The sequence below is a fragment of the Pistacia vera genome, unplaced genomic scaffold, assembly GCF_008641045.1.
Source record: "Pistacia vera cultivar Batoury unplaced genomic scaffold, PisVer_v2 Contig691, whole genome shotgun sequence".
NCBI lineage: Eukaryota > Viridiplantae > Streptophyta > Magnoliopsida > Sapindales > Anacardiaceae > Pistacia > Pistacia vera.
In genome coordinates this window covers 364855-388750 of record NW_022196547.1, presented here as the reverse complement: position 1 = coordinate 388750, position 23896 = coordinate 364855, and the positions used below count along the sequence as shown (strand labels likewise).

The following is a 23896-nucleotide window of genomic DNA, read 5'->3' as shown; positions in this document are numbered from 1 at the left end:
TAATTCCGTATGGGGTTTTTTTCAAGTTATGGATGAAGTTTAACAAACACCTTATGCTAAGAACACTTTATAAATAATGATATATACAAAAATTCCTTCCTATATGTTGTCAAGAGAAAAAAAAAAAAAAGAAAAAAAGGAGTAAACTGCTTTTTCTCACCCAAATAATAACTTAATGACACTTTTCCACTCATAAATTTTAAAATACCACTTTAATATTTAAATTTATATTTCGTTGTTTTCGATTCTGACATCGACCTTATACTACTATCATTCTCTTTTTCAATCATCACTCATCAAACCCTACTCTCGTCGACCTATCAATTTTTGGTAATCGAGCGATTAGGGTTTGCACAACTGTCACTTCTAAGTCAAATTCTGATCAATCCTAATTATCAAAATTCAACCTTCTATAATCAAAAGACTCATAGATTTCTCCTCTTTAAAAGTTTTAACAGTCTGGATAAATTTGCTTTTTATTTAATATAAATTTAGATAATAAAACATTAATTTAAAAGTTTGAGTAAAAAAATGTGTGATCATTTAGGTGGAAAACAGTCGTTAACTTCGTACAACAGTAATGTTACCAACCAAATAAAAATTCATAAACGTTAATCGTGCTGTCGTGTCATGAATGATTTCTTTTTCCTGTTTTGAGTTTTCAGAGATTTTGTCTTGGAAAATGGAGTTCGATCGGAATTGCCATTGCATGATACCTTCTGTTTTACTCCGGCCGAAATGGGTATTAGAGAGAGTTTAATTGAATTTAGAAGATTTAGATTTCAGGTTATTAAACAAGTAGGTCACTACTTGTCTACTTCACCAAACTCATCATTCAGATGATATCATTTACCCAATTTCTTTGCTTGGTGAAATTAATTTGAGAGCTATTTTTCCTAGAAAAGTCTGAGAACTTTTCATTTTCTCTTTCCCGTACCACCATATGATTTTTTCCCGGCAAAATATGTGGGCAAGAAAGAGACTAGGAAAGAATGAAAAAAAAAAATGGAGGAGGGGCCTAGAGAACCCCCTGTATTCTGAAGCCAAAACAAAAGGCATGCACGTGAAGCAAAAAAGTTGTCAGCCAATTTCACCATAACAGCAACAAAAATAATACAGCAAATGCATACTAGCTCTAATCAAACAACAACTACCATAGAAACAAACTATCTTTCTCCTCTGCCATAACATGATTGCTCTCATTTTCCCCACCACACAAACACACAACACAATTCCTTATAGAGAGTGAAAAAGAATCTTGATTTCTTCCAATATTCTTTTACCATTTCCAGCTGTTTGATTTTAATTTTATTTAGCACCCTTTAAGATGAGGAAGAAAGATATTATGTTTGTTTCTTCTTGGTTTGTGTTTTTCTCTATGCCTTTTTCTCATCCATGACAAGCAACCTCCTTGCATACTGCTGCTGCACCTGCACCCATCTCTTTTCTTTATCTGCATATCTTCTTTATTATCTCTTGTTTCTTTCACTTCAACCTGCACTCAGTAAACAACACTGACATCAATATCATGCTTGCTTCCTACCTTTATATGCTTTTTTATTTTTATGGGAATGTCTTCAATATCTATTTGCTACATTAAGGTGCTATAATGAGGTTTTAAGGACCTATAAATCATATTAAGACATCATTAATACATTAATCTGAAACCCACATCCCTCCTTCCACCTTTGAATGACGTGTGAACTGGTGAATGGTGGTAAAAGATCATTTTCATGACAGTTGTCACATATATTTTTATTTTTCCACATTTTCTTTTGTTGGGACCTTTAGCTTCCTCTATCTAAACAAGAATCAATTTCACTTAAGTAGTGTACACCTGAGAGTACTTGAAGAGTTGTAGACTCCACTCGAATGGCAACTATTTTTCTTAATATAAAGTGTACTATGTATCACACTACTGTATCTCAAAACATAAAACATACGAACATATCATATTCTCCTTTCATTTGCAGGCAGATATTAAAGTGACTTCAATTATCAAGTGTCAGTGTACAAAATTGGTGTGGTTTCTTGTGAATATCTTGGGCAATAATGCAGCAAACTTTCTATTGCATGAAACCATCACCTAATGGTGAGAGCATTCAGCCCTGAGACATTGCTATTTTTTGGAATAAATTCGGAACTAAAGGCAGTGATATGGCACTTCTGATTGAGAACCCCAAAGAACAATAATGAAACAAGAAAAAAAGTGAAAGGGTTACTTTGACCAGTTTTAGGGAAGACTCATTCTGGCTTCACATAAAACAAAGAGAAGATAAGTAACACAAACATGGGTTTAGGGAAAAAAAGCAGGGGAAAGTTTTCATAACTTGGTTTTCGAATTATTTTCTTCTTGTTTTGAATCCCAAGTGGGTTTTGTATCATACACCTGTTTCTTTCATCTCTGAAGAATGCTTTATTGCCTGAAAAATTGATTTTCAAAAGCAGGGAAAAACAGAACTAGATGTGCTGGAAAGTAGCCCACTTGGAGGAGAAAAACTTCGGCAATTTTTGGATTACTTGTAAACTTGGGGTATATGCACGCATTAGGGAGAGTTAAATTGCTAGCCCCCACCAAGACCGACCACGTTCCATTCCATTTAATTGTGAGGCATAAAAAAATAATATATCAAAGCATTTTGGCCTTGTTTTGGAACATTAGAAGCTAGAATATTAAGCTGTGCCCACAAAAAACATAGGGACCAAATTATCTACTATTCCCCCACCCCGGAAGGTCACAGTGTCGAACAGTCAGGATAGCCTGATTGCCACAGTCTTGAGAAACGCATACTATTATCAATAAGAGAAGAATATCACCATAGATTTAGCTAGATAGCTAGAAAATTATACAAGCACTAAACACCCTTCAGGAACACAGGCAGTTCTGTCATTCATTGCCGTAATGTTATGCATAGTCTATTGTAGTTGACAGAAGGCAAGGTACTAATGTTTGGGAACTATAAATTTGACCTCTAATTTATAACTTACTTGAAATGGGAAACCTGCAGTAAGTCTCAGAATCTTGATTTTAAAACTCAAATGGGGTAAAAAGTAAAAGCTCCATCTGAATAATTAATGATCAGGTGGTGTTTGGTTTTGCATTGTTGCCCTTTGAGTGTTCTGGATGCTTGTATTTTACAATTGAGTAAATGAAATTGTTGATGAAGAAAATTGTACATACCTCTTCCTCAGATTTGATCTTTGCATCAGAATTAGGTGAGTCTCCACTGGCTTCTACTTCGCAACGTTTTAACGATCCTTCAATGATTGAAGGGGTGGAAGCAGGGCTTGGACTTGCAGAACTGAGATGGGGTGGTGTGCTTTGAGTCCCCACATCTCTAGTCATCCCCTCCATTTTGCTCTCTGCAAAAATAAACATCTTCTATCTTTCAAGTACTTGAAATTAAAAAGAATTAAGGAGCAAAACAGAGTGTTTAAATAAGATTAAGACCTGGAATTGGAAACCGAGCTACATCTTCTTCTTGCATAGTCATAGAAGGCTTATTGGTTTGCATATTTCGTGAATGGTGAGAGGAGTTATAAACAAGAGGAGCAGACATGGTAATTCTGTTAGTTAAATTACGAAATGATCTTCCACTGAGTGTTTTTGCAGACAAACACTCCATTGGAAACTCTCCTGAAAGAGGGTTGCATATATACTTCTCAGCTTCATTCCACTTGGAGTTCAAAGCAAACCCATCTGGAGATGAACATTCCCAGCTATTATAAACCGTCCTCGCTTGCAATGCTGCAAAAAATCATACAAAAAAATAATCAAACTCTCTTTGATGATCATCCTGATGGATTCTTCTTAAAAGAGTGGAGTTTAAATTACCTTTGAGAGCATTGGTGAAAGAGTAGGTTGATGGGTCGATTTCTTCTGAAAACAAAAAAAAAAGAAGAAGAGAGAGGTTGAGAAAAAGAGTGGAAAAAAGAGAGACAAGAAGAAGAAGAAGAAGGTGGAAACCTCTTAAAGTGTAGCCAGGGGAAGAGGCAGTGCTAGAAATGGTGAAGTTTGATCTAAAAGACGGGGCGTCTTCTCGAAAACTTCTAATATGAGAAGCGGAAAACCTTCGAGAATTAGTGTTGTCGCGAGAAAGACGAGCCTTGAAAGCCCATTCTCGCAAGTTGAAGTCAGGAGCATCATGATCATGTTGATGATGGTCATCTCGTCGTTGTTGTTGCTTCATGATAGAAGCCATGAATGAAGTTCAATTAATGATGTTCTACGCTTTTTAAGTTTCTACCGCTCGACTCTATCTATCATCTCAAGTTTGCACTTTCTCCATTTTTTTTAATACTACTGTATATATATTTTTTTGGCCCCAAAGTTTTCGAACTTTATTTTTTTTTTGGGGAACAACTTTCCTAACTTTACAAAATAGACCTTCAAAGTTTAAAAACTTTTCTCTAACTCCATTAAATTGCCATTACATTTACAAAACACTTTTTATAAGAAAATGTTGAAGCTTTTTTCTTTTTTTTCTTTTGACGCTGTGCCAATAACATATTGATGTGGAGAAATACCTGGGAATTGAAAAATGTTACATGAATGTATTGTATGTTTCGATGTTATGTTAAGTTTAGGTTACGATAATTAATTTACTTTTATAATAAATTTTAGTTAAAATAGTTTAACGCAAGATGAATTTTTAGCTTGCAAATGAATAGACGAGATCCATACAAGCAGACGGGACCCATTTTGCGAGACGAACTGTCACATCGGAGGTTTTGAGAAAAGGTTGTGAGATGAGGTTGTAGACTTAGTATTACTCATCATTGAACTTGGATTCAATTCTTTGTCATCAATTTTGTGCTCACCATTTTGACAATAAATTTCAAATATTATAGTATTTACACCAAATTTTATTTTTATTTTTAATTGAAAGTTTTATTTTCGAAATAATGTACTGTTATTTTAGATAAAAAAAAAAAAAGAAAAATTCTTAGAACATAATGTATACAATGGCAGAGCATTATAAAAATTCAATTGAACTTCATTACATGGCATTGGCTTTATTATTATTATTATCAAAAGAGTAAACGACATATTCCCACCCAAGGTTTGATGAAAACCTAAGTTGGTACCCCAAGTTACATTTATTTCAGATTCTCACCCTTAAAGTAATAGGTAAATGTTTGATGTAACGGTAAATGGGTAAATTGGTCATTTTACATGAGCAGCGCCCGTTAGCAGACTGTCGCCTCTAACAGTCCTTCGACGCACATTAGTGGACGGCGTCCCGACTTTTTTGCACTTTTTCCGGTGATTCTTCCACCCAAAATCACCTTTGTCACCACCATTTGATCCTCCATCCTCCCCTCTACAAAACCATAAACTTTACAACCCCTCATCACTCATCAATCACCGGCCACGGCAGTTGCAACATGCAACTGGTTTTTGCCGGTTTTCGGTCGTTTTAAACGGTGAAAACCCCAACACCACCACCATTTGACTCATCGCATCCTCCCCTACAAAACTCCTACCTTCCCAGCCATGACAGCTCACTATTTGCCGTCCACCACTTCACCAAAAAAATGGTGGATGAACACAAATTCTCGGTCGGCAAACGATGACGAAACGGTTGCTAGGGACATAGGGGTTTTATAGATTTGGAGACTATGGTTGTAGTGATGGTGTCCAATTGGATTTTCATCACCGGAATTGATCGAAATTTAGCAAAGAACACCGAAACCCTAAGCCTAACGATGCCGACGATTGGAGGGGCCAATGAGTCGGGAACCAGAGGGGTTTTGGACGATGTACTACGGGGAAGGTGATGGAGGTGACCAAGGGGTTCAACGCCATCAGAAACAGCCCAGATCGGGCTGTTTCCGACGAGGGTGTGTAGTGACCGAGGATGTTTTTGACATAATTTGAAAATAAAATGGTAAGTTTTATAATTCTACTAATTTAGGGGTTAAAACATAATTTATTAATTTAGGGTTAAGGGTGTTATAGTAATTGTACCCTCTAAACCCTAAAAATTGCTAATACTGTTATTTTAAGGGTGGGAATTTGGAATAAATATAACCTAGGGTATCAATTGGGATTTCATCAAACCTTGGGTGGGAATGTGTCGTTTACTCTTATCAAAACAACCATTATGAAAACAAGACATAATATCAGCATGAAAATTAAAGAAATTCAAATTCAAAAACAGTAACAGCGACAGAAGCAGTGGTCCTTAGGATGAGATAAAATTAAAATATTTAATATTTAATATTTCAAAATACAGAAAAATCTTTTGATTTACAACAATCAAATCAACACTTGACACGTGGAGATACTCCCATTTTTATTACCATTTGCCTTCTTACGTACATTCTCAAATTCAGAAAGTATTTTCAGTGCTTTGTAATTTCTCTTACTTTTTGGAAAATAATGAGTACAATCAACTTTTATTTAACTTTATTTATATGGTTTTGCCTTCATGTGAAACTTATAAATTTATAAACAAAAAAAGGTAAAATTTGTATTTAATATCATAGCCAAACTACCATTGGGTGACTTAATGGTAAAAGAGTAAAAAAAGTTTGATGAGCTCCTGAATTTGAATCTCCCCAAGTACTATAGGGGTGGTCGTTGGGGCTCTTACCCAGGTGACAGTTCTATGGCCTCGGATGTGCGCAAGCTGGTCTAGCAACTCGGGTGATAAAACCGGAACCAGCCCGGCTGGTTTAACCGGTTGAACCGAGACCCAGGGCCTCCTTCGGGTCAGGTTACACTTTCAATCGTTTCAAGTTTCAAATCTTGTAAACACACCCTTGATTAATACGAATCAGTCCCTGAAGGTTTGAAATCCAACAAACACAATCTTTGGCCAAATGCAAATCGATGACAACCTCCTTTCTAGCGACCTTCCACCTTCCCTTGCTGTTGAAAACCACATTCTGACTTTCTCTGGGGTCGTGACGCTTCATCTCCCGTTGTCGCATGATGTTTTGTTGTCCATCAATTTTTCTTCCATTTCCCGGCGTCGATCTGCCTTCTCCAGCATTGATAGGCCTCCTCAGCTACCGATCTACCTTCTCCCAAGCTCTCTTGTCATCATTCACAAAGATCCACAGTCATCTCACCAAAAAAGCCACCACGACCTTTGACTTCCACCACCGATCTGCCATTTTTCGACGATGCCTCAACTTGCTAGCTACTGATTCGTCCTCCCCATCACCCGATCTACCCTCCTTGGTGTGTCGCCGTCGCTCTCCTAGTTGATAGTCGATTTGCATTTGGCCAGAGGTTGTGTTTGCTAGATTTCAAACCTATAGGGTCTGATGGTATTTATCAGGGGTGTGTTGCTAGATTTTAAACCTGTTAAATCATTGGTTAAACCGTTGGTTTAACCAGTTAACCTGTGACCCGATCGCCTGAACGAGTCACCCCTCGAATTGGGTTTTAAAACCTTGATATCTTTTAACGCAAGATGAATTTTTAGCTTGCAAATGAATAGACGAGATCCATACAAGCAGACGGGACCCATTTTGCGAGACGAACTGTCACATCGGAGGTTTTGAGAAAAGGTTGTGAGATGAGGTTGTAGACTTAGTATTACTCATCATTGAACTTGGATTCAATTCTTTGTCATCAATTTTGTGCTCACCATTTTGACAATAAATTTCAAATATTATAGTATTTACACCAAATTTTATTTTTATTTTTAATTGAAAGTTTTATTTTCGAAATAATGTACTGTTATTTTAGATAAAAAAAAAAAAAAGAAAAATTCTTAGAACATAATGTATACAATGGCAGAGCATTATAAAAATTCAATTGAACTTCATTACATGGCATTGGCTTTATTATTATTATTATCAAAAGAGTAAACGACATATTCCCACCCAAGGTTTGATGAAAACCTAAGTTGGTACCCCAAGTTACATTTATTTCAGATTCTCACCCTTAAAGTAATAGGTAAATGTTTGATGTAACGGTAAATGGGTAAATTGGTCATTTTACATGAGCAGCGCCCGTTAGCAGACTGTCGCCTCTAACAGTCCTTCGACGCACATTAGTGGACGGCGTCCCGACTTTTTTGCACTTTTTCCGGTGATTCTTCCACCCAAAATCACCTTTGTCACCACCATTTGATCCTCCATCCTCCCCTCTACAAAACCATAAACTTTACAACCCCTCATCACTCATCAATCACCGGCCACGGCAGTTGCAACATGCAACTGGTTTTTGCCGGTTTTCGGTCGTTTTAAACGGTGAAAACCCCAACACCACCACCATTTGACTCATCGCATCCTCCCCTACAAAACTCCTACCTTCCCAGCCATGACAGCTCACTATTTGCCGTCCACCACTTCACCAAAAAAATGGTGGATGAACACAAATTCTCGGTCGGCAAACGATGACGAAACGGTTGCTAGGGACATAGGGGTTTTATAGATTTGGAGACTATGGTTGTAGTGATGGTGTCCAATTGGATTTTCATCACCGGAATTGATCGAAATTTAGCAAAGAACACCGAAACCCTAAGCCTAACGATGCCGACGATTGGAGGGGCCAATGAGTCGGGAACCAGAGGGGTTTTGGACGATGTACTACGGGGAAGGTGATGGAGGTGACCAAGGGGTTCAACGCCATCAGAAACAGCCCAGATCGGGCTGTTTCCGACGAGGGTGTGTAGTGACCGAGGATGTTTTTGACATAATTTGAAAATAAAATGGTAAGTTTTATAATTCTACTAATTTAGGGGTTAAAACATAATTTATTAATTTAGGGTTAAGGGTGTTATAGTAATTGTACCCTCTAAACCCTAAAAATTGCTAATACTGTTATTTTAAGGGTGGGAATTTGGAATAAATATAACCTAGGGTATCAATTGGGATTTCATCAAACCTTGGGTGGGAATGTGTCGTTTACTCTTATCAAAACAACCATTATGAAAACAAGACATAATATCAGCATGAAAATTAAAGAAATTCAAATTCAAAAACAGTAACAGCGACAGAAGCAGTGGTCCTTAGGATGAGATAAAATTAAAATATTTAATATTTAATATTTCAAAATACAGAAAAATCTTTTGATTTACAACAATCAAATCAACACTTGATACGTGGAGATACTCCCATTTTTATTACCATTTGCCTTCTTACGTACATTCTCAAATTCAGAAAGTATTTTCAGTGCTTTGTAATTTCTCTTACTTTTTGGAAAATAATGAGTACAATCAACTTTTATTTAACTTTATTTATATGGTTTTGCCTTCATGTGAAACTTATAAATTTATAAACAAAAAAAGGTAAAATTTGTATTTAATATCATAGCCAAACTACCATTGGGTGACTTAATGGTAAAAGAGCAAAAGAAGTTTTATGAGCTCCTGAATTTGAATCTCCCCAAACACTATAGGGGTGGGGGGTGTTGGGGGTGGGGAAGGTTGTTCCAGGACCTCGGATGTGCACAAGCTAGTCTGGCAACCCGAGTGATAAAACCTGGACCGACCCGGTCGGTTTAACAGGTTGAACCAAGACCCAAGGCCTCCTTCGGGTCAGGTTACACTTTCAACTGTTTCAAGTTTAAAATCTTGCAAACACACCCTTGATTAATATAAATTAGTCCCTGAAGGTTTGAAATCCAACAAACACACTTTCTGGCCAAATGCAAATCGATGATGACCTCCTTTCCAACGACCTTCCACCTTCCCTTGCTGTTGAAAACCACATTCTAACTTTCTCCGGGGTCGTGACGCTTCATCTCCCATTGTCGCGCGATGTTTTGTCGTCCATCAAATTTTCTTCCATTTCCCGGCGTCGATCGGCCTTCTCCAGCATTGATAGGCCTCATCAGCCAACAATCTACCTTCTCCCAAGCTCTCTTGTCGTCGTTCACAAAGATCCACAGTCATCTCGCCAAAAAAGCCACCACGACCTTTGACTTCCACCACCGATCTGCCATTTTCTGACGATGCCTCAACTTGCTAGCTGTTGATTCGTCCTCCCCATCACCCAATCTATCCTCCCTCTTGTGTCGCCGCCGCTCTCCTAGTTGATAGCCGATTTGCATTTGGTCAGGGGTTGTGTTTGTTAGATTTCAAACCTATAGGGTCTGATGGTCTAAACCTGTTAAATCATTGGTTACACCACCGGTTTAATCGGTTAACCTGTGACCCAATCGTCTGAACGAGTCACCCCTCGAATTGGGTTTTAAAACCTTGATATATATATTATAGCTAAATCCTATATATTTAATATTTACTTGAAAATACAATGATCCATCTTGATTCATAACACAATCCTATATGTTGAGGAGTAAGGGGTTGATTTGTTAATGCCATTGTAGAGTTGTTTTTAACATGGGTTTGAAAGGAAATTAACCAAAACCTTCTATCCAGAAGATGAAGAAGAAGAAGAAGAAATGGGGTTGAAAGTGTAAGGAATGTTAGTATGTTTTGTTACACTATTAAATGGATGTTGATGTGCATGTGCATGAAGTTGTCATCTTCCATAAGAAAGTGAGTGAAGAAAGGACAGGCATACAATGGAGGTGGTGGGTGGCCCTCCCTCCTATTATGGAAAAAAGAAAAAAGAAAGAAAAAAAAAGAATGTAGGCCCCATATGAAGCTCATCATGACCGTCAGATTTTGTCTGATGTTAATGCAATGTAGGTGTCATTTGATAGTGAGAGATGGCCCATCACCTGTCACACTGCGCTGTTCATTTAATCTCTAAACTTTATCCAAAACAGATTTTCTTCCCTTTCAATTTTGTCTCATATTTCCCTTCCTATTCCTGATATATTTCCTTTCTTATTCCTTATAAAATTTGAGGTAGGCTTGAGTCTTTATCTAATAAGGTTTTATTAAATAAAAAAATTATCCCTTCTTATAAATCAATAAGCTTAGCGTATTTAATTAATATAAAACTCCAATAATTTTCCTCACAGTCAAACCCATATATTGGATCATGCCTATTGATAGAGGTAGTTACTGACTTTAACTCTTCACCTGTTGGTCAAACATTCAACTCAACTAAATCTGGACTCTGATACCATGATAAAATTTGAGGTAGGCCTGACTCCTCATACAATAAGTTCTTGTTGAATAGGAAGATTATTGTTAGAGTCCCATATTAACTAGACATACTCAAGCCTATTGAGTTATAAGAGGGGACAACACCAACCACAATAAGAAGGGGTTTAGACAAATAGACGTTTCTCCAATTCTAATTTTCAAAATGTCAAACCTTTATTTAAATGACATATATCACTGTAAAACCATGTGACTAAGTGTTTATACCCCAAATAAAACAGAAAATGAGTTATTTTTAACATATAACAATAGATTATGTTAGATTATACTAGATTTGATAGTCTCTTAAAACATGTTAAACCATACTATATTTAATATTATAGTGCATTCAAACTATTTTTGTTCTTATCTTTTTTAATTGAGGATAATCATGTTCACTTACATGATTTTATGGTTATTTTTTTCTTTTATATATTGTACATTTTAGAAATTAAAATTAGTTAAAATGATAACATAAGAGAAATCTCTAAAAAGAAAGACATAAAGAAAAAGAAAAAAAAAATATACTAATATTTGCACCTACGTTTTGACATATCAATTATCACAATTTAATTAGTTGCTTTTATATGTATGTCCTTTTCATTGTTGAGCCATGTTTATATTAGAATTGTATGATTAATATTATTGAAAAATTGATTGATTTAACATTGTTGAGCCCTGTTCAATTGATAGATAATAGATGTTAGTAAATTATAAAACAATGTATATTATGTTATGACTTGGCAGGAGCATAAGCTAAAGGTATATTACCTATCTTTTCCTCAACTAAACTATTAAGAATGTATGATTATATACAAACTTTGTCACATCAGATGCACGTTTCGCATGATAAATTATGCGATTCATCTTCAGTTATGTCTTTTAACACAAAATTTATGCAATGTGTTGCACAAGGTGGCCAAATTATACTCAGATATTTCTCGGACAACATTCTTCCAACAGCTTTATAATTGGATCCATTGTCTAACACAAAATGGACAATACTACTTTATTCAATCCATAAAGCTATTTCCTCAAACAACTTCAACAATGTCTCGGCATCCTTTATAACATCTGAAGCATCCACTGTTTCAACAAGACCTTATTGCGTGAGGAATCAGATCCACCTCAAATTCTATCATGATATTAAAGCTCAGGTTCAGTTGAGCTGAGCATTTGACCAGCGGGTGAGGAGTTAGAGCCAACAACTACCTCCATCAATATGCATGACCCAACATATGGGCTTGACCGTGAGGGAGAGTGTTAGAATCTCACAATGACTAGACACGCTTAAACCTATTGGTTTATAAGAGGGGATAATCCTCCCATTCAACAAAGCCTTATTGGGTGAAGAGTCAGGCCCACATCAACAAAACTTGAAAAAAATTAATTTAAATTAGTTTACAAAAATGGTTTGAAAAAATAAAAAAAGCAATAATATAGAGTGAAAACCACTGCTAGACCTGTTGAAAAAAGAGCAAAATTAGGTTCTATGAGCTCCTAAATTTGAGTTCTCCCAAACAATAATAAGGTGACTATTAAGGCTCTTATCCGACCGATAATTTCAGGACATTAGAAGATTAGTTAAGGTATACGTAAACTAATCCGAATAATCTAGACGATAAAAATAAAAAATAAAAAACAAATATAGAGGTGAAGGGGTACCTCCTTTTCAAATGTAGCACACCTGCACATGCATACATAGTGCAAGACACAACAAGAGTTGGTTTTCTTTATATCCTTCTGCAGCAACTAAAGTTACAGTTGTTTTACATGACTCATTCTCAAAACTACTTGCCTTGTACTGTTCTTTTCTTTTTTTTTTTTTTTTTAATATTAGCTCTGTTCATGTTTAGCTTAAATCCAGTTTTGGATTCATGAAACCATTTTTTTTTTTTTTTTTTTAAAACTTAGTAAATGTCAGAAGTTAATCAAACCCATGTGATACTAAAAGATCTTCAATTTTAAAGCATGATCCCCCAACTTAGAGAATGTTAAAAATATACAGCAATGGGATTGCTCGATGCTCAACAGTTTGCTATCTAAAATCATCCAGGGACAATATTTCTGTAGAGTTACTGGTCATTATATCATGTACGGGCACATAAAAAACTAAGGTTAAACTTATAAAATTTCATTTCTTTCTTTAAATAAATCATGTCCAACCCAGTTCAGAAAATGAAACAAGCTCTGTATTATTATCAGATATTTAGATGCATAGAGAGAGATTTGTACGCTAGCCATTCAATCTAAACCTCTTCTTGAACTTGAGAGAATGTAAAATCAGCATCCCACAATGTAGGAAGTTAGCACTTTGAGAATATGTTAATCCCAATCAGCAATAGATTCAAAGAAAAAGATATGAATGGTTGATGAAGCGGGAAATCGGCAAACTTAATAGTTTTATTCATTTAGTTTTGAACTACTATCACAAGAAAATGGTGAGCTACCTGAATCTAATGCCAGTAACCCCATTTAAATGGACTGAACCAGAGTCGGAAAAATAACACAAACCTTCCGATTTTGCAGAAATTGATGGCAGAATAAGCGTTGACGAAGTTCTATACACTTAACTGGCAGCAGAACATCGTTTCAAGCTTGTCTAAATCTTTATGACATTTTATTAGCAGTTCGTATTGTGATTGCTTGACAGCCTAAAGATTACAGTGCACGCTTGCTCCACAAAGGCCGAAAAAACAGAGGAACCAACAGCCAACAGCTTCACACATCTGCAGCAGATTTGTCTGGCAATTGTAAAAGCAGGCCGTGAAATGGAGGTATCAGAGTTGTCCAAGAAGTCAATCTTCAGGAATCAGAATTCCATGGTTTCATGACTTGCTCTCAACTTGTCCAATGATTTTGTCTGAAAAAATAAGATTAAAGTTTCAATAAACTTGAATATGTAGTCATATAATTCAAATATAACACTGCCGCGTGTCAGTTGGAGTATTTATCATTGAGGTTGAATATAAAACTATCCTACTCCATCATACACTCAGGTTTAACAGATCCCCTTCATAGGAGGCTCCACTCTTGATCCAATTTAAAGATGCATAAAGGTTACTTTAACAAATTAAGAATTTAATAACCATACATACCTACAAGAGCTCAGTCTTCTTGAAGCCTTCTCCACAATTAAACATATGAGACAACTGCAGCTCAAAACTCAGAAACATAATGAAAAATGATACCATGGTAGTCAGCAAGAACAGGTGATCGCCAACTGAAAATCAGGCTATAATGAGTCAGGTTCCGTATACAGGTATATTACAGTGAAATAATCAAAATATAAAAGATTTCTAAAATACTCACTATCAAAAGAGAACATTCAATCAGGACTCACCCAAACTGGTGTAATCATTCAATATTTTCCTGAAACATAGAGATTCTACATCATAATCAACTTGGATTAGAACAGAGTGAAATATTTGTAAAGGGATAAACACGAAAAAAAAAAGCTCACCACTAAAAATATTATGATCAAGTAACTTCAAGAATTTGCATAAGCATATAGATTTCCTGCTTAACGAGAAAAAAAAAAATGTCAAAAAATTTAGTTAAGACAAAGCGGTTTCTGGAAGAGAGAAAAAAAAAAATCAATGCAATAACTAAGTTGAATATCTAAAATCAATGCAATAAAAAAGTTGACTCTCTAATAATAGCTCATGAAATTCACTAGACATTACATCATACTTGCACAGAAGAAAACATGCACATCCAATTGCCACAATTCTTTTAATTCTTACATTTTGGTTCCAATGGCAGAGGAGAATTAAGAAAGGTCAAACATGTGGGTGTGTTTGTTTTATTATTTTGAGTAGTATTTTTGAAATATTATTGGTAGGCAGAGTTGGGTGATTATTACAAGGTGAAATTTAAAAAGTAACAAAAAAACACCCCTAAGTTTGCTAATTTAACTTAACACCCCAATATATAAAAATTTTGTAAAATGACAAAAACACCCCCACCACACATGGTTGCCAGATTCCGGCCAACATCGCTGGAATCTGGCGTTACGGCGCCCGACCGGCCAGATGGCCTTTTCCAGCGAGATCCATGGTGGATTTGGCTGGTAAATGATAGATCGGCGCACTACCGGCCAGATCTAGCCAGTAGTGCGCCATTATACCAGATTCCGGCTACCTTCCGACGGTGGTGACCGGAATCTGGCAAATGTGGGTGGGTGGGTGAAGGTGTTTTTTTCAATTTCTAAACTTTTTTTTCGGAGGGTGTTTAGTTAAATTAATAAACTTAGGGGGTTTAAAAATAATTGAATAAAATATAATAGTATTTTCATAATAGATGAATAAACGTGTACTTTGAAAATAATATTAATAGGATAGTGAAAAATAATTAAACAAACGGACCCATTTTTTTTCAGCAAATTAAATCAGAAAAGTAACCCACAGTTTTAAACACATTCAAAATTTCAGAACTACTTTTATAGTCGCTGGATGATCTTAAAAGAAACAGAAAAATATTACCTTGTCCAAGTATCAGAACTCCATTTGCTGCCAAAGGTACAATGTCTTGAATCTTTTCACCAACAAATATTGCTTCAATAACTAAGAGGCCAAAACAAAAGTCATTCAGATTGCTTCAATTCAAACAAAAAGGGGAGAATGGTTGAACTAGAAGGCATAATAGAAGTTAAGTATTTTCTTTCTCTGGAGAAATAAGTTTGTAAATAGCTTTTGAATAGGAAACATCTGCAGCAAATAACGATTTCAAAACAACTTCCCCAGATCATATAACTATAGATGCAAAATGATGGTAAATGTCCACCTGAAAGCAATCTCATAAGCTAAGCGATAGAATTACCAGGCTTAATGTCTATTTCAAGATATTTAGACCAGCAAAACAAAGAACTGTGATTACCTGAGATTTGCATTAGCTTCTCCTCGATCTCGTTTCTACCATTTTCGCCAACAGTGATATCTGCATCAGATGCAGCCATTACATGCACAGAGTGTTGTCCATCTGTAATCCAAATAGTTTGTGTTCCTGAAAGATAATTTCAAATTTCTTTAGTTACTGAGGCAGTTCTGCAAAGACCAATCCTCAAGCTTTTCCGGTGAAGCTGATGCCCGAAGGGCATAACAGAAGACAAAATTAGAAAATGTAACTAAGCTACGAATGAAATCCCTCCCTTCTTAACAATCCACTATTCAATTTCTTTTTCAAATATATGCAGATTTGTTCTCCTTCCCATTTCCTACTTCTTATAACATAGCTTAAAAGCGCACACAGGCTAACACCCCCATACCACACCCCTAAATTACAACAGACAGTCCACTTCAAATAGTTTTCAGTAGATGTGCAAGTCTCTCTTTGAACACAACTTTATGAAAGTCCACAAAACCTAATGCAAGTAAAACCATTTCCCGAAATAAAAGCAGCTAAAAAGAACAAGAATTTAGAGCAACATACGTAGGGAAATATCAGGGAGAACAGCCAGCTTTAGCACATTCATAAAATGAGGCAACCACCTCATGTGACCAATGATGTTTGATCCAGCAACAGAGTTGGAAAGGTGTAAGATGTGTAAATCTCCAGCAGAATCCAATATCAGAAACTTTTTCGCAGACACAGCCTGGATAGAAATTGCCTTCAAAGACATGAATGCAGTTGTAGTAGAATTTAAGCCTTCAGCTTTCTTGCTCCTAAACGCCACAAAATATGCAACTCCTTCACTGGAGTCTTGTCTGCATTTAACAGACCTCTGCTTTACTGCAAGTTTGAATGAACAATCAACCTTAAAGGACAATGGCAAACCAGGATTTCATAATTATATTAGCTGAAACAATCAAAGCGTCTTCAGATTTGTATACATATAGGCAATCAGATCATGTAAATCTTTCTTAATTGTCTTTGCAGAAATGACAGAATACACAAGTCAGGTACCCAACTAACAAATAGAGAAGAAAACATATAAGCCAACTCCTATCAAAGATATATTTCTAATTAGTAATTTACCATCTAGAGGCATCCTTATGATTTAAACCAAAGGACAGCACCTCGCTTAAAATGAGTAGCACCCATTTCCTGGTTCACAAGAAATACCTACATACAAATTGTCAGAGCAAAGCACAATAAAAAAATATATAATCTTGGTGCAAGTAATGTGAAAATGTCTATTGACATCTAAGTTAATTTGCAGGGTTACAGGAAGACGTACATTTAGACAATTTTGTCAGAAGACTTGGGGATACTGATACATAAAGACGCAACAAGGAGTAAAGTCAATGACTAGAGGCACTTAAATTGACCATAAAGACAAGCTAATCCAGCACAAAAAACATGGCAAGCACACAAAACAATAAACAATTTACATGTTAAAGTGCTTTAGAACGGTTAAAAGAACATGGAAAGAGCTCTTGATAGGTAATGGGAAAAGAATTAACTTTTGGGAGCATTGCTGGTTGGGGGAGACACCTTTTTGTTTGTTAAATCCTCAGTATATTGGCTAACAACCTTCTGCTAAGTTTCTATTAGAAGTCGGGCATTTTTATTGTTTTACTCTAGGTGTTGGAAGTCACAGAAAATTCTTCTCTTCAATCAGCTAATGTATCTGTAAGCAGTTTGAAGAGAGACAGCAACCTAAGGAGAATTATTCCTTGGGAAACTTTTCATGCAAATCGACTAATCAATCCTTTAACTCAGTTGGCTAGAATGATTTGGAAAGAGAAATTGCAAGCAAGATTTAAATACTTTCCCGGGTAAGCTCATAGAACAATTAAAAAAATTTGACCTAGTTCAAAACAAAAGGTCTAATTTTTCCTATGCCCTCCTCGTTGAGAGGTGAGCATAAGTGAAGAGTTAAGTATTATTCACCTATTTATCTATCGCCCTATCTCTGAATTTGTGGTATAATCTTTTGTAGGCAGACAGGCAATAAGGCTTACAGGTTGTTACAAAGTTTTGTCGATTTTGGTAAGGCATGGGAAACATGCGCATGATAGTAAACAGGTTAGCTGTTACATTCCGGCCATTTTAAAGTTAGAGCATCATCAATTCAATCATAGGTACAGCTTATCAGTCCAATAAGTAATGAAAAATTCTCCATTTCATTTTCAGATATCCCGTATCTGAACAATCACTTATCTCTCACTCCCTAATGATGTCGTTCGAAATTAAGCCACATTGTCATAAAAACCCGATAAATTACCTCTCTCTCTCACACCTTCCTAATCCTTGTAAAGAGTTTTAAAATCTCAGCTTTCCTTGTGCCCCCCAAACTCCACCCATAATTGTTTATTTTAACAGAGCATTATGATAGTACTGTAGTTATGGCAAGTATGCCTACCATAAACATTGCCAAAATGCAAAATTGCAACCTACGTTATCGGCACTCAATTATAAAATATTACTGCAGAGCGCAGTACACAACACAAATTAAAAAACAGCAATCTAGGCATTTCAAGATGGAAACTTAATTTTTGGAGGACAATCGAGTGGGGGAAGAGCATATCTGATCCATCCTAGGAAACCAGTAAAATTTATGCAATAGACGAATAATTACCCCAAAACCTGAATTAAATGAAATTCTTAAGTTATAATTCCATGTCCACAGGTGAGATCAATTCTAAATCACAGTGGAATGCAAAATTTACTAGGCATATCTGAGCTAACATAAACTCAAGCTGGAATGTTGCAGGAAAATAAGGAGTAGACAAAAATTAAATTGCAGAAGCCAAACTCCTAGTTAACGACATTACAGATACTGAGAACACTAAATCCTAAATTTAGGAACAAGGGTAAGAAATTTATTTCACTGTTTCAAATGTGCATCTTCATAAACTAAACTAATAGACAGAGGATCATCGACACAACTCATCGAATTGCCGTATAAAGCAGTAACATTGCCATGAACCTCACAAAATTAAATTTTAATGTTACAACTCTAATCTACTCAACATAAACTAATTATCTCAGCACGAAGTTTTTCCAATAACATCTGTATTCGACAATAAATAAAGAAGTCAAATTTGGCATACTGGCTACAGCTAGAATTCACAAACTTACCGGAAAAACAATGCTTATCACTCCTCCCATCCACATAACCATTGCAAGCAACATCTTGATTTGATCCACCAAAAGCACCATCCCCAATTATCCCATTTGGCAAACCAGATCCTTTAAAATTCTTTACTCTCTTCATCTTTTCTTTAACCAAATTTCTCAAATTGAAAGCCCTAACCCCATTCTCCTCCCCCAAAATCATGAACCCAGATGACAAACTCATTGACCAAATTGGCTTACAACACTCTATCACAGCGCACCTCATAAACTTCAACTTCAACTCATCATCATCATCCATCAACTTCACACCAAAAACCCAAATTTTAGAACTCGAAAACGAGTACATTGCAAAGAAATTAACCGACCCAACAAGCTTAAAAGACACCCCATGTTTAACATCCAACAAAACTCCCAACTTGTGATCAAAACAAACACCCTTTTGCGAGCAAAAGACTTGAGCTTTCCCATAAAGATTGTTCTTTTGAAGAACATAGAACCGAAGCAGCACCTGAGCCCCACTTTTATGAGGACCTCCCACAATGAAAACAACTCTAGGGTTAGGGTTAGGATTCAAGAGAAGAAAAGTTGAGGAAGAAGAGGGAGGAGAGATGAGGAATTGAGGGGTTGAAGGGAGAGAAGAAAGGGAGGGAATTGAAAGAGAAGGGTAAAGAGAGATGGAGGAATCAGAGTGCATGAGGGCTAAAGAGAGAGAATTTGGTTCATATAAAAGAGAGGTGATGTGGGGAGGAGATGAAGGAAGAGAAGGGTTTGGGAGAGGGAGGCTTGAGGCCTGAGAAACCACAACCATTAGAGACAAGAACAACAACAACAAAAAAAAAAAGAGTTGAGATAATTGTAAGAAAAAACCATTCGGTTTCAGTTAGGAAGGTAGAAGGAGAAAGAGTTGCCGTTTGGTCTTTGTCGGTTTTGTGTGATTTAACTCCATGTAAAAAGACTTTTTAAGTTTTGTATTTTGATCATCAAAGTCAACCAGGCAGATCCAGGCTTCCAAAAATTTATAAGAAATAAAGATGAAAATTAAATATTTAATTTTAAAAAATTAACACAATACCCAAATTTTGTAATCTGATGAATTTAAATTTATTTTATTTTATTTTAAGAAATTTCTAGAATTAATATTGAGCTGTTCCATACGTTTAATGATAACACGTGCTTTCTAAGAAAGGTTTTCTAATTTTTTACTTTTAATAAAATTGAAAGAGTGTGAGTTTCCTTATATTAAAAGGAAAAATAATATTCAAAAGTAGTAATTTTACTTGAACATGCAACACCCCGTTTCTTTAAAACAACCTCGAGTAATTCAACAGGAACTCTTGTGTGTAAAACTTAAAGAGATTTTGAGTCGTGTCTTTTTTCAAATGTTAATAGGTATAGTTACTGAAACTCCACTAATAGTTTTAAGATCTCAAAATAATAATTGAAGTACCAGCAGTTTGACAGACACCCTTTTATTAAAAAAAAAAATCCATTCACAATGGAATTTTTGATTTTCAATTTTGTTTTAAATTTGTTTTCAATTTTTGATATAAAGTAATTATTCCTTCACCATTCAACCCACAATCCAGATGTGTACTATTAATACATTCTTATCGAGCAACCTCTACAAATATTGCCCAATATCTGTCTTAAAACACCCATCCACAATTCCATTTAATTACTGAAATTAGCAACGGTTGCACCCGGAGCACAAGCCTTCGCGGCCGGGCTGGCCTGAACTTTAGGGTTGGGTTCCACAGGCGTCCCCAAGAGCTCTTCCGGCAACTCTTTAATCCCCTTCAAATAAAACGTATAAAAGATCTTGAAAGGGAACACAATCTGGTGCAGTTTAACCTGCCCATACACTCCCTCAAAGATCCCTGATCCACCAGTCACAGCCAGATACGTGTCCTCGTAGGTCAAATACGGTCCCTGCACCGCTATGTGACCGTAGTCGCCGAAGTGAAAGCTATATATAGCTTCGTATCTGTCACCTTTCTTCTCCGGTTTGTGTTGGATCAATATGCAGATTCCAGCTGTTATTCCCAGCCGTTTTTTCAAATCTCCGGAATATAACTGCAATTAGAAAAATGAAGAAAATTTATTACTTGATGATGTGTTATTGGTAAATTGAAAGGTTGAAGATGGAGGAGTGGATTTAAATTTACTTTGTTGGTAAAGGGGACAAGATCACCAAGAGAATTGACCCAGAATTTCTTGCTTAAACGAAGGTACTTTGGGCTGCCACGATCGAGCTCGTTGAGTTCATATACACACAGTTCTTGAACTTTGGCTACAAGAAGGAAATTAAACACAGTAATGTTATTAATTACATGCAAGATTAATATAAATAAAGAAATGATCTACAACTTGTGGGTATTGAAAAAGTGAATGAAAATACTAACAGGGTCTGTGATCATGATCATCATCATCATCAGATTGGTGATCATGAGCTTGGCCTCTGCAAGTGAATGATCTTTTAGGTACTGTTAGACTGTTGTAGCGTGTGGTGTTATGGAGATTGAAGCTTTCAGGTGTGAAACAGAGGGATTGGTTATTAGTGAGCTTGAGTGGTACTAAAAGGGAAGTACTCTTTGGTGAAGGATTGATGGATTTTACAGGAGAAGCAGAAGAGATGATTCTGAAAGGAGCAGTGGTTGAACAAGCCATTGGTGGGGAGAATGAGAAAGTGTTTGGATTGGTGATGAGAAAGTGAAGGAAAGTGGGGTGCTTTATACTTTATATAGAGGAAAAAGGTGGTGATGAATTGTAATGGGGTATACTTTTGGGTTTTGCGTGTAGGGAAGGATGGTGCCATCAGTTGACTCTGGTCAAATGCGTGCGTGGATTATTGTATGACTCCAAGGGAATATTCAACGACTCTCCAGTTTTTGCACGTGTTTTTGGACGGTAAACGTGTTTTTTATGTTTATATTATATATAAGCTTACCAACTAAAACGTGTTATAGTTAATATTACACCACAATCTCTTCTTATAATTTTAATGTGATAGTTTATAATTAGTTAGTTATAATTTATTAGATAAGATTTATTATAAATTGATTAATTACGAAATGTTACGATATAATTATAAGAGAAAGTTTATGAAAAAACATCGTGGATATAGTATTTTTTATTTTACACATATTTTCGTAACTGCACTTTTATAATTTTTAATTATTGGGCTTTCGTTCCAATTATTGGACCAGTCCATGACTCTACAAGCCTGTAGCTACTTTTTTTTTTTAATTTAATTAATTCACATTAAATATAATTAATTTAAGTCTTTTTTTTTTCAAAGTTATAAATTAATATTGCGTATTAAACGTTTAATTAGTTATTTAAATTTACCAATTCTAAAATTCGTCACACTTGTTAATTATTTAAATTTATAGCTCTCGTCAATCAAGAGTTTAAATTTATGTCTTTAGTGGAGGTAATGTAATAGAGAAATAGTTTAATTTATATCTACGTTCATGTTTTACTTGACAGGATTCATCGGAAATGAACCATTAAAAAATTTTATTAATAACTTATTAATGTTTGTTTATAGTATAACAAACATATTTATACTAAATTAATCCTAATACTACACGAATAAGAAATCATAATGAAATAAGAAAATCCTACTATTATTATAAAATAAAATAAAAACTAAACATAATTAAAATAAATCTTCATAATTAACTAAAATATCAAATAAATAAACTTCCAAATGTAAAATTATAATTATAAAATCAATTAAAAAAGATATAATTGAATACTTAATTTAGAAAATTTGTCATACATCACTTATCTTCTAATTTCTAGAAAAAATAAAGTAAAACAGTTTTATTACTTAATAAATATGTTAACTACTTCTGGGTGATCAAGTGGTTTTATAAAGACTCTTGGATGTATTACTTAAGAGGTCTTGAGTTCGAATCCCTCTTCACTTACTAATAGGGATAGATACTTAAGCTCTTACTAGACCGGTAGTTTCAGAACCCTAGGAGATTAGTTGTGATGCGGGTAAACTAACCCAGACACCAATGTCATAGAAAAATATGGGTGCGTTTGTTTCCCTTTTTTTGCCCTATCTTATTCCTATCATTTCCAAAATACACATTTGTTTTCATATTCTAAAAATACTATTATATTTTATTCAATTATTTTTGAACCCCCTAAGTTTGTTCATTTAACTAAACACCCTCCAAAAAAGTTTAGAAATTGACAAAAACACCCCCACCCACACACATTTGCCAGATTATAGCCAGCACCGTCGAACGGTGGCCAAAATCTGGTATAATGGCGCACTACTGGCTGGATTTGGCCAGTAGTGCGCCGATCTAGCCTTTTCTGCCCAGATTCACCATGGATCTAGTCAGAAAGGGTCAAATCTGTGGCCAAAGATCTGGCCATTGACGATCAGATTTTTGATCGTAGCTAGTCGTCAATGACGGCCAAGATTTGGCTGTTGTTGATGACCAAACGCAGTCAGTTATGGCCGGATCTGGCCAAAAAAGGCTAGATCTACAGTTAGATCCACGGTGGATCTAGCAAAAAAAAGTCATATCGACGTACGACCGACCAGATCCAACCGGTCTTGCTCCGATACGGCAACTCTAGCCATCCTCCGACGGTGGTGGCCAGTTGCCGGCATTTAATGGGTGGGTAGGGATGTTTTTGTTTATTTTTAATGTTTTATTACAGCGGTGTTTAGTAAATTAACAAACATATGAAATTTTTTTGTTAATTTTTCAATTCTACCTTCTAATAATCACCAAACTCTCACTTTTAAAAAAATACTATCTAAAATACTAAATCAAACGTTAGAAGCATTATATATATATAGAGATTATATATATATATTATTATAT

The 23896-nt window shown here is 35.5% G+C and overlaps 3 protein-coding genes across 5 annotated transcripts; all 3 read right to left on the bottom strand.

Moving 5' to 3' along the window:
• Positions 1-993: 993 nt before the first annotated feature.
• Positions 994-4267, bottom strand: LOC116113849. The gene is made up of 5 exons (XM_031400010.1): positions 3968-4267; positions 3836-3880; positions 3452-3748; positions 3182-3363; positions 994-1495 (listed from the first exon to the last, which is right to left on the bottom strand). The coding sequence occupies exons 1-5, from the start codon at positions 4200-4202 to the stop codon at positions 1313-1315; spliced, it is 942 nt and encodes a 313-aa protein (XP_031255870.1). The 5' UTR covers positions 4203-4267; the 3' UTR covers positions 994-1312.
• A 9072-nt stretch (positions 4268-13339) lies between these two features.
• LOC116113803 lies at positions 13340-20451 on the bottom strand. Of its 3 annotated transcripts, none has more exons than XM_031399965.1 (7): positions 19044-20451; positions 16449-16748; positions 15897-16022; positions 15503-15583; positions 14331-14540; positions 14117-14253; positions 13340-13881 (listed from the first exon to the last, which is right to left on the bottom strand). In XM_031399965.1, the coding sequence occupies exons 1-5, from the start codon at positions 19846-19848 to the stop codon at positions 14509-14511; spliced, it is 1344 nt and encodes a 447-aa protein (XP_031255825.1). In that variant the 5' UTR covers positions 19849-20451; the 3' UTR covers positions 13340-13881; positions 14117-14253; positions 14331-14508. The 3 variants fall into 3 exon arrangements, with proteins under 3 accessions (XP_031255825.1, XP_031255824.1, XP_031255826.1); XM_031399964.1 differs by having other exon boundaries at positions 14117-14241; XM_031399966.1 differs by having other exon boundaries at positions 14117-14241; positions 14331-14537.
• Positions 20452-20567: 116 nt separating this feature from the next.
• LOC116113804 (allene oxide cyclase, chloroplastic-like) lies at positions 20568-21769 on the bottom strand. Its single transcript, XM_031399967.1, has 3 exons — positions 21443-21769; positions 21206-21330; positions 20568-21113 (listed from the first exon to the last, which is right to left on the bottom strand). Exons 1-3 carry the CDS (start codon positions 21705-21707, stop codon positions 20712-20714), a joined length of 792 nt encoding a protein of 263 aa, XP_031255827.1. The 5' UTR covers positions 21708-21769; the 3' UTR covers positions 20568-20711.
• Positions 21770-23896: the final 2127 nt, after the last annotated feature.

Excerpts from the sequence above, each read along its gene's own strand:
- LOC116113849 (XM_031400010.1), bottom strand. The coding sequence starts at position 4,202 with ATGGCTTCTATCATGAAGCAACAACAACGACGAGATGACCATCATCAA. Across the intron at positions 3,881-3,967 it reads CCCTGGCTACACTTTAAGAG|AAGAAATCGACCCATCAACC; the intron begins GTTTCCACCTTC and ends TTTTGTTTTCAG. Across the intron at positions 3,364-3,451 it reads AGCTCGGTTTCCAATTCCAG|AGAGCAAAATGGAGGGGATG; the intron begins GTCTTAATCTTA and ends TTATTTTTGCAG.
- LOC116113803 (XM_031399965.1), bottom strand. The coding sequence starts at position 19,848 with ATGGTTGTGGTTTCTCAGGCCTCAAGCCTCCCTCTCCCAAACCCTTCT. Across the intron at positions 16,749-19,043 it reads TGATAAGCATTGTTTTTCCG|TAAAGCAGAGGTCTGTTAAA; the intron begins GTAAGTTTGTGA and ends TCAAACTTGCAG. Across the intron at positions 16,023-16,448 it reads TCTCCCTGATATTTCCCTAC|GAACACAAACTATTTGGATT; the intron begins GTATGTTGCTCT and ends ATTATCTTTCAG.
- LOC116113804 (XM_031399967.1), bottom strand. The coding sequence starts at position 21,707 with ATGGCTTGTTCAACCACTGCTCCTTTCAGAATCATCTCTTCTGCTTCT. Across the intron at positions 21,331-21,442 it reads TGATCATGATCACAGACCCT|CCAAAGTTCAAGAACTGTGT; the intron begins GTTAGTATTTTC and ends TCCTTCTTGTAG. Across the intron at positions 21,114-21,205 it reads TTGTCCCCTTTACCAACAAA|TTATATTCCGGAGATTTGAA; the intron begins GTAAATTTAAAT and ends TTCTAATTGCAG.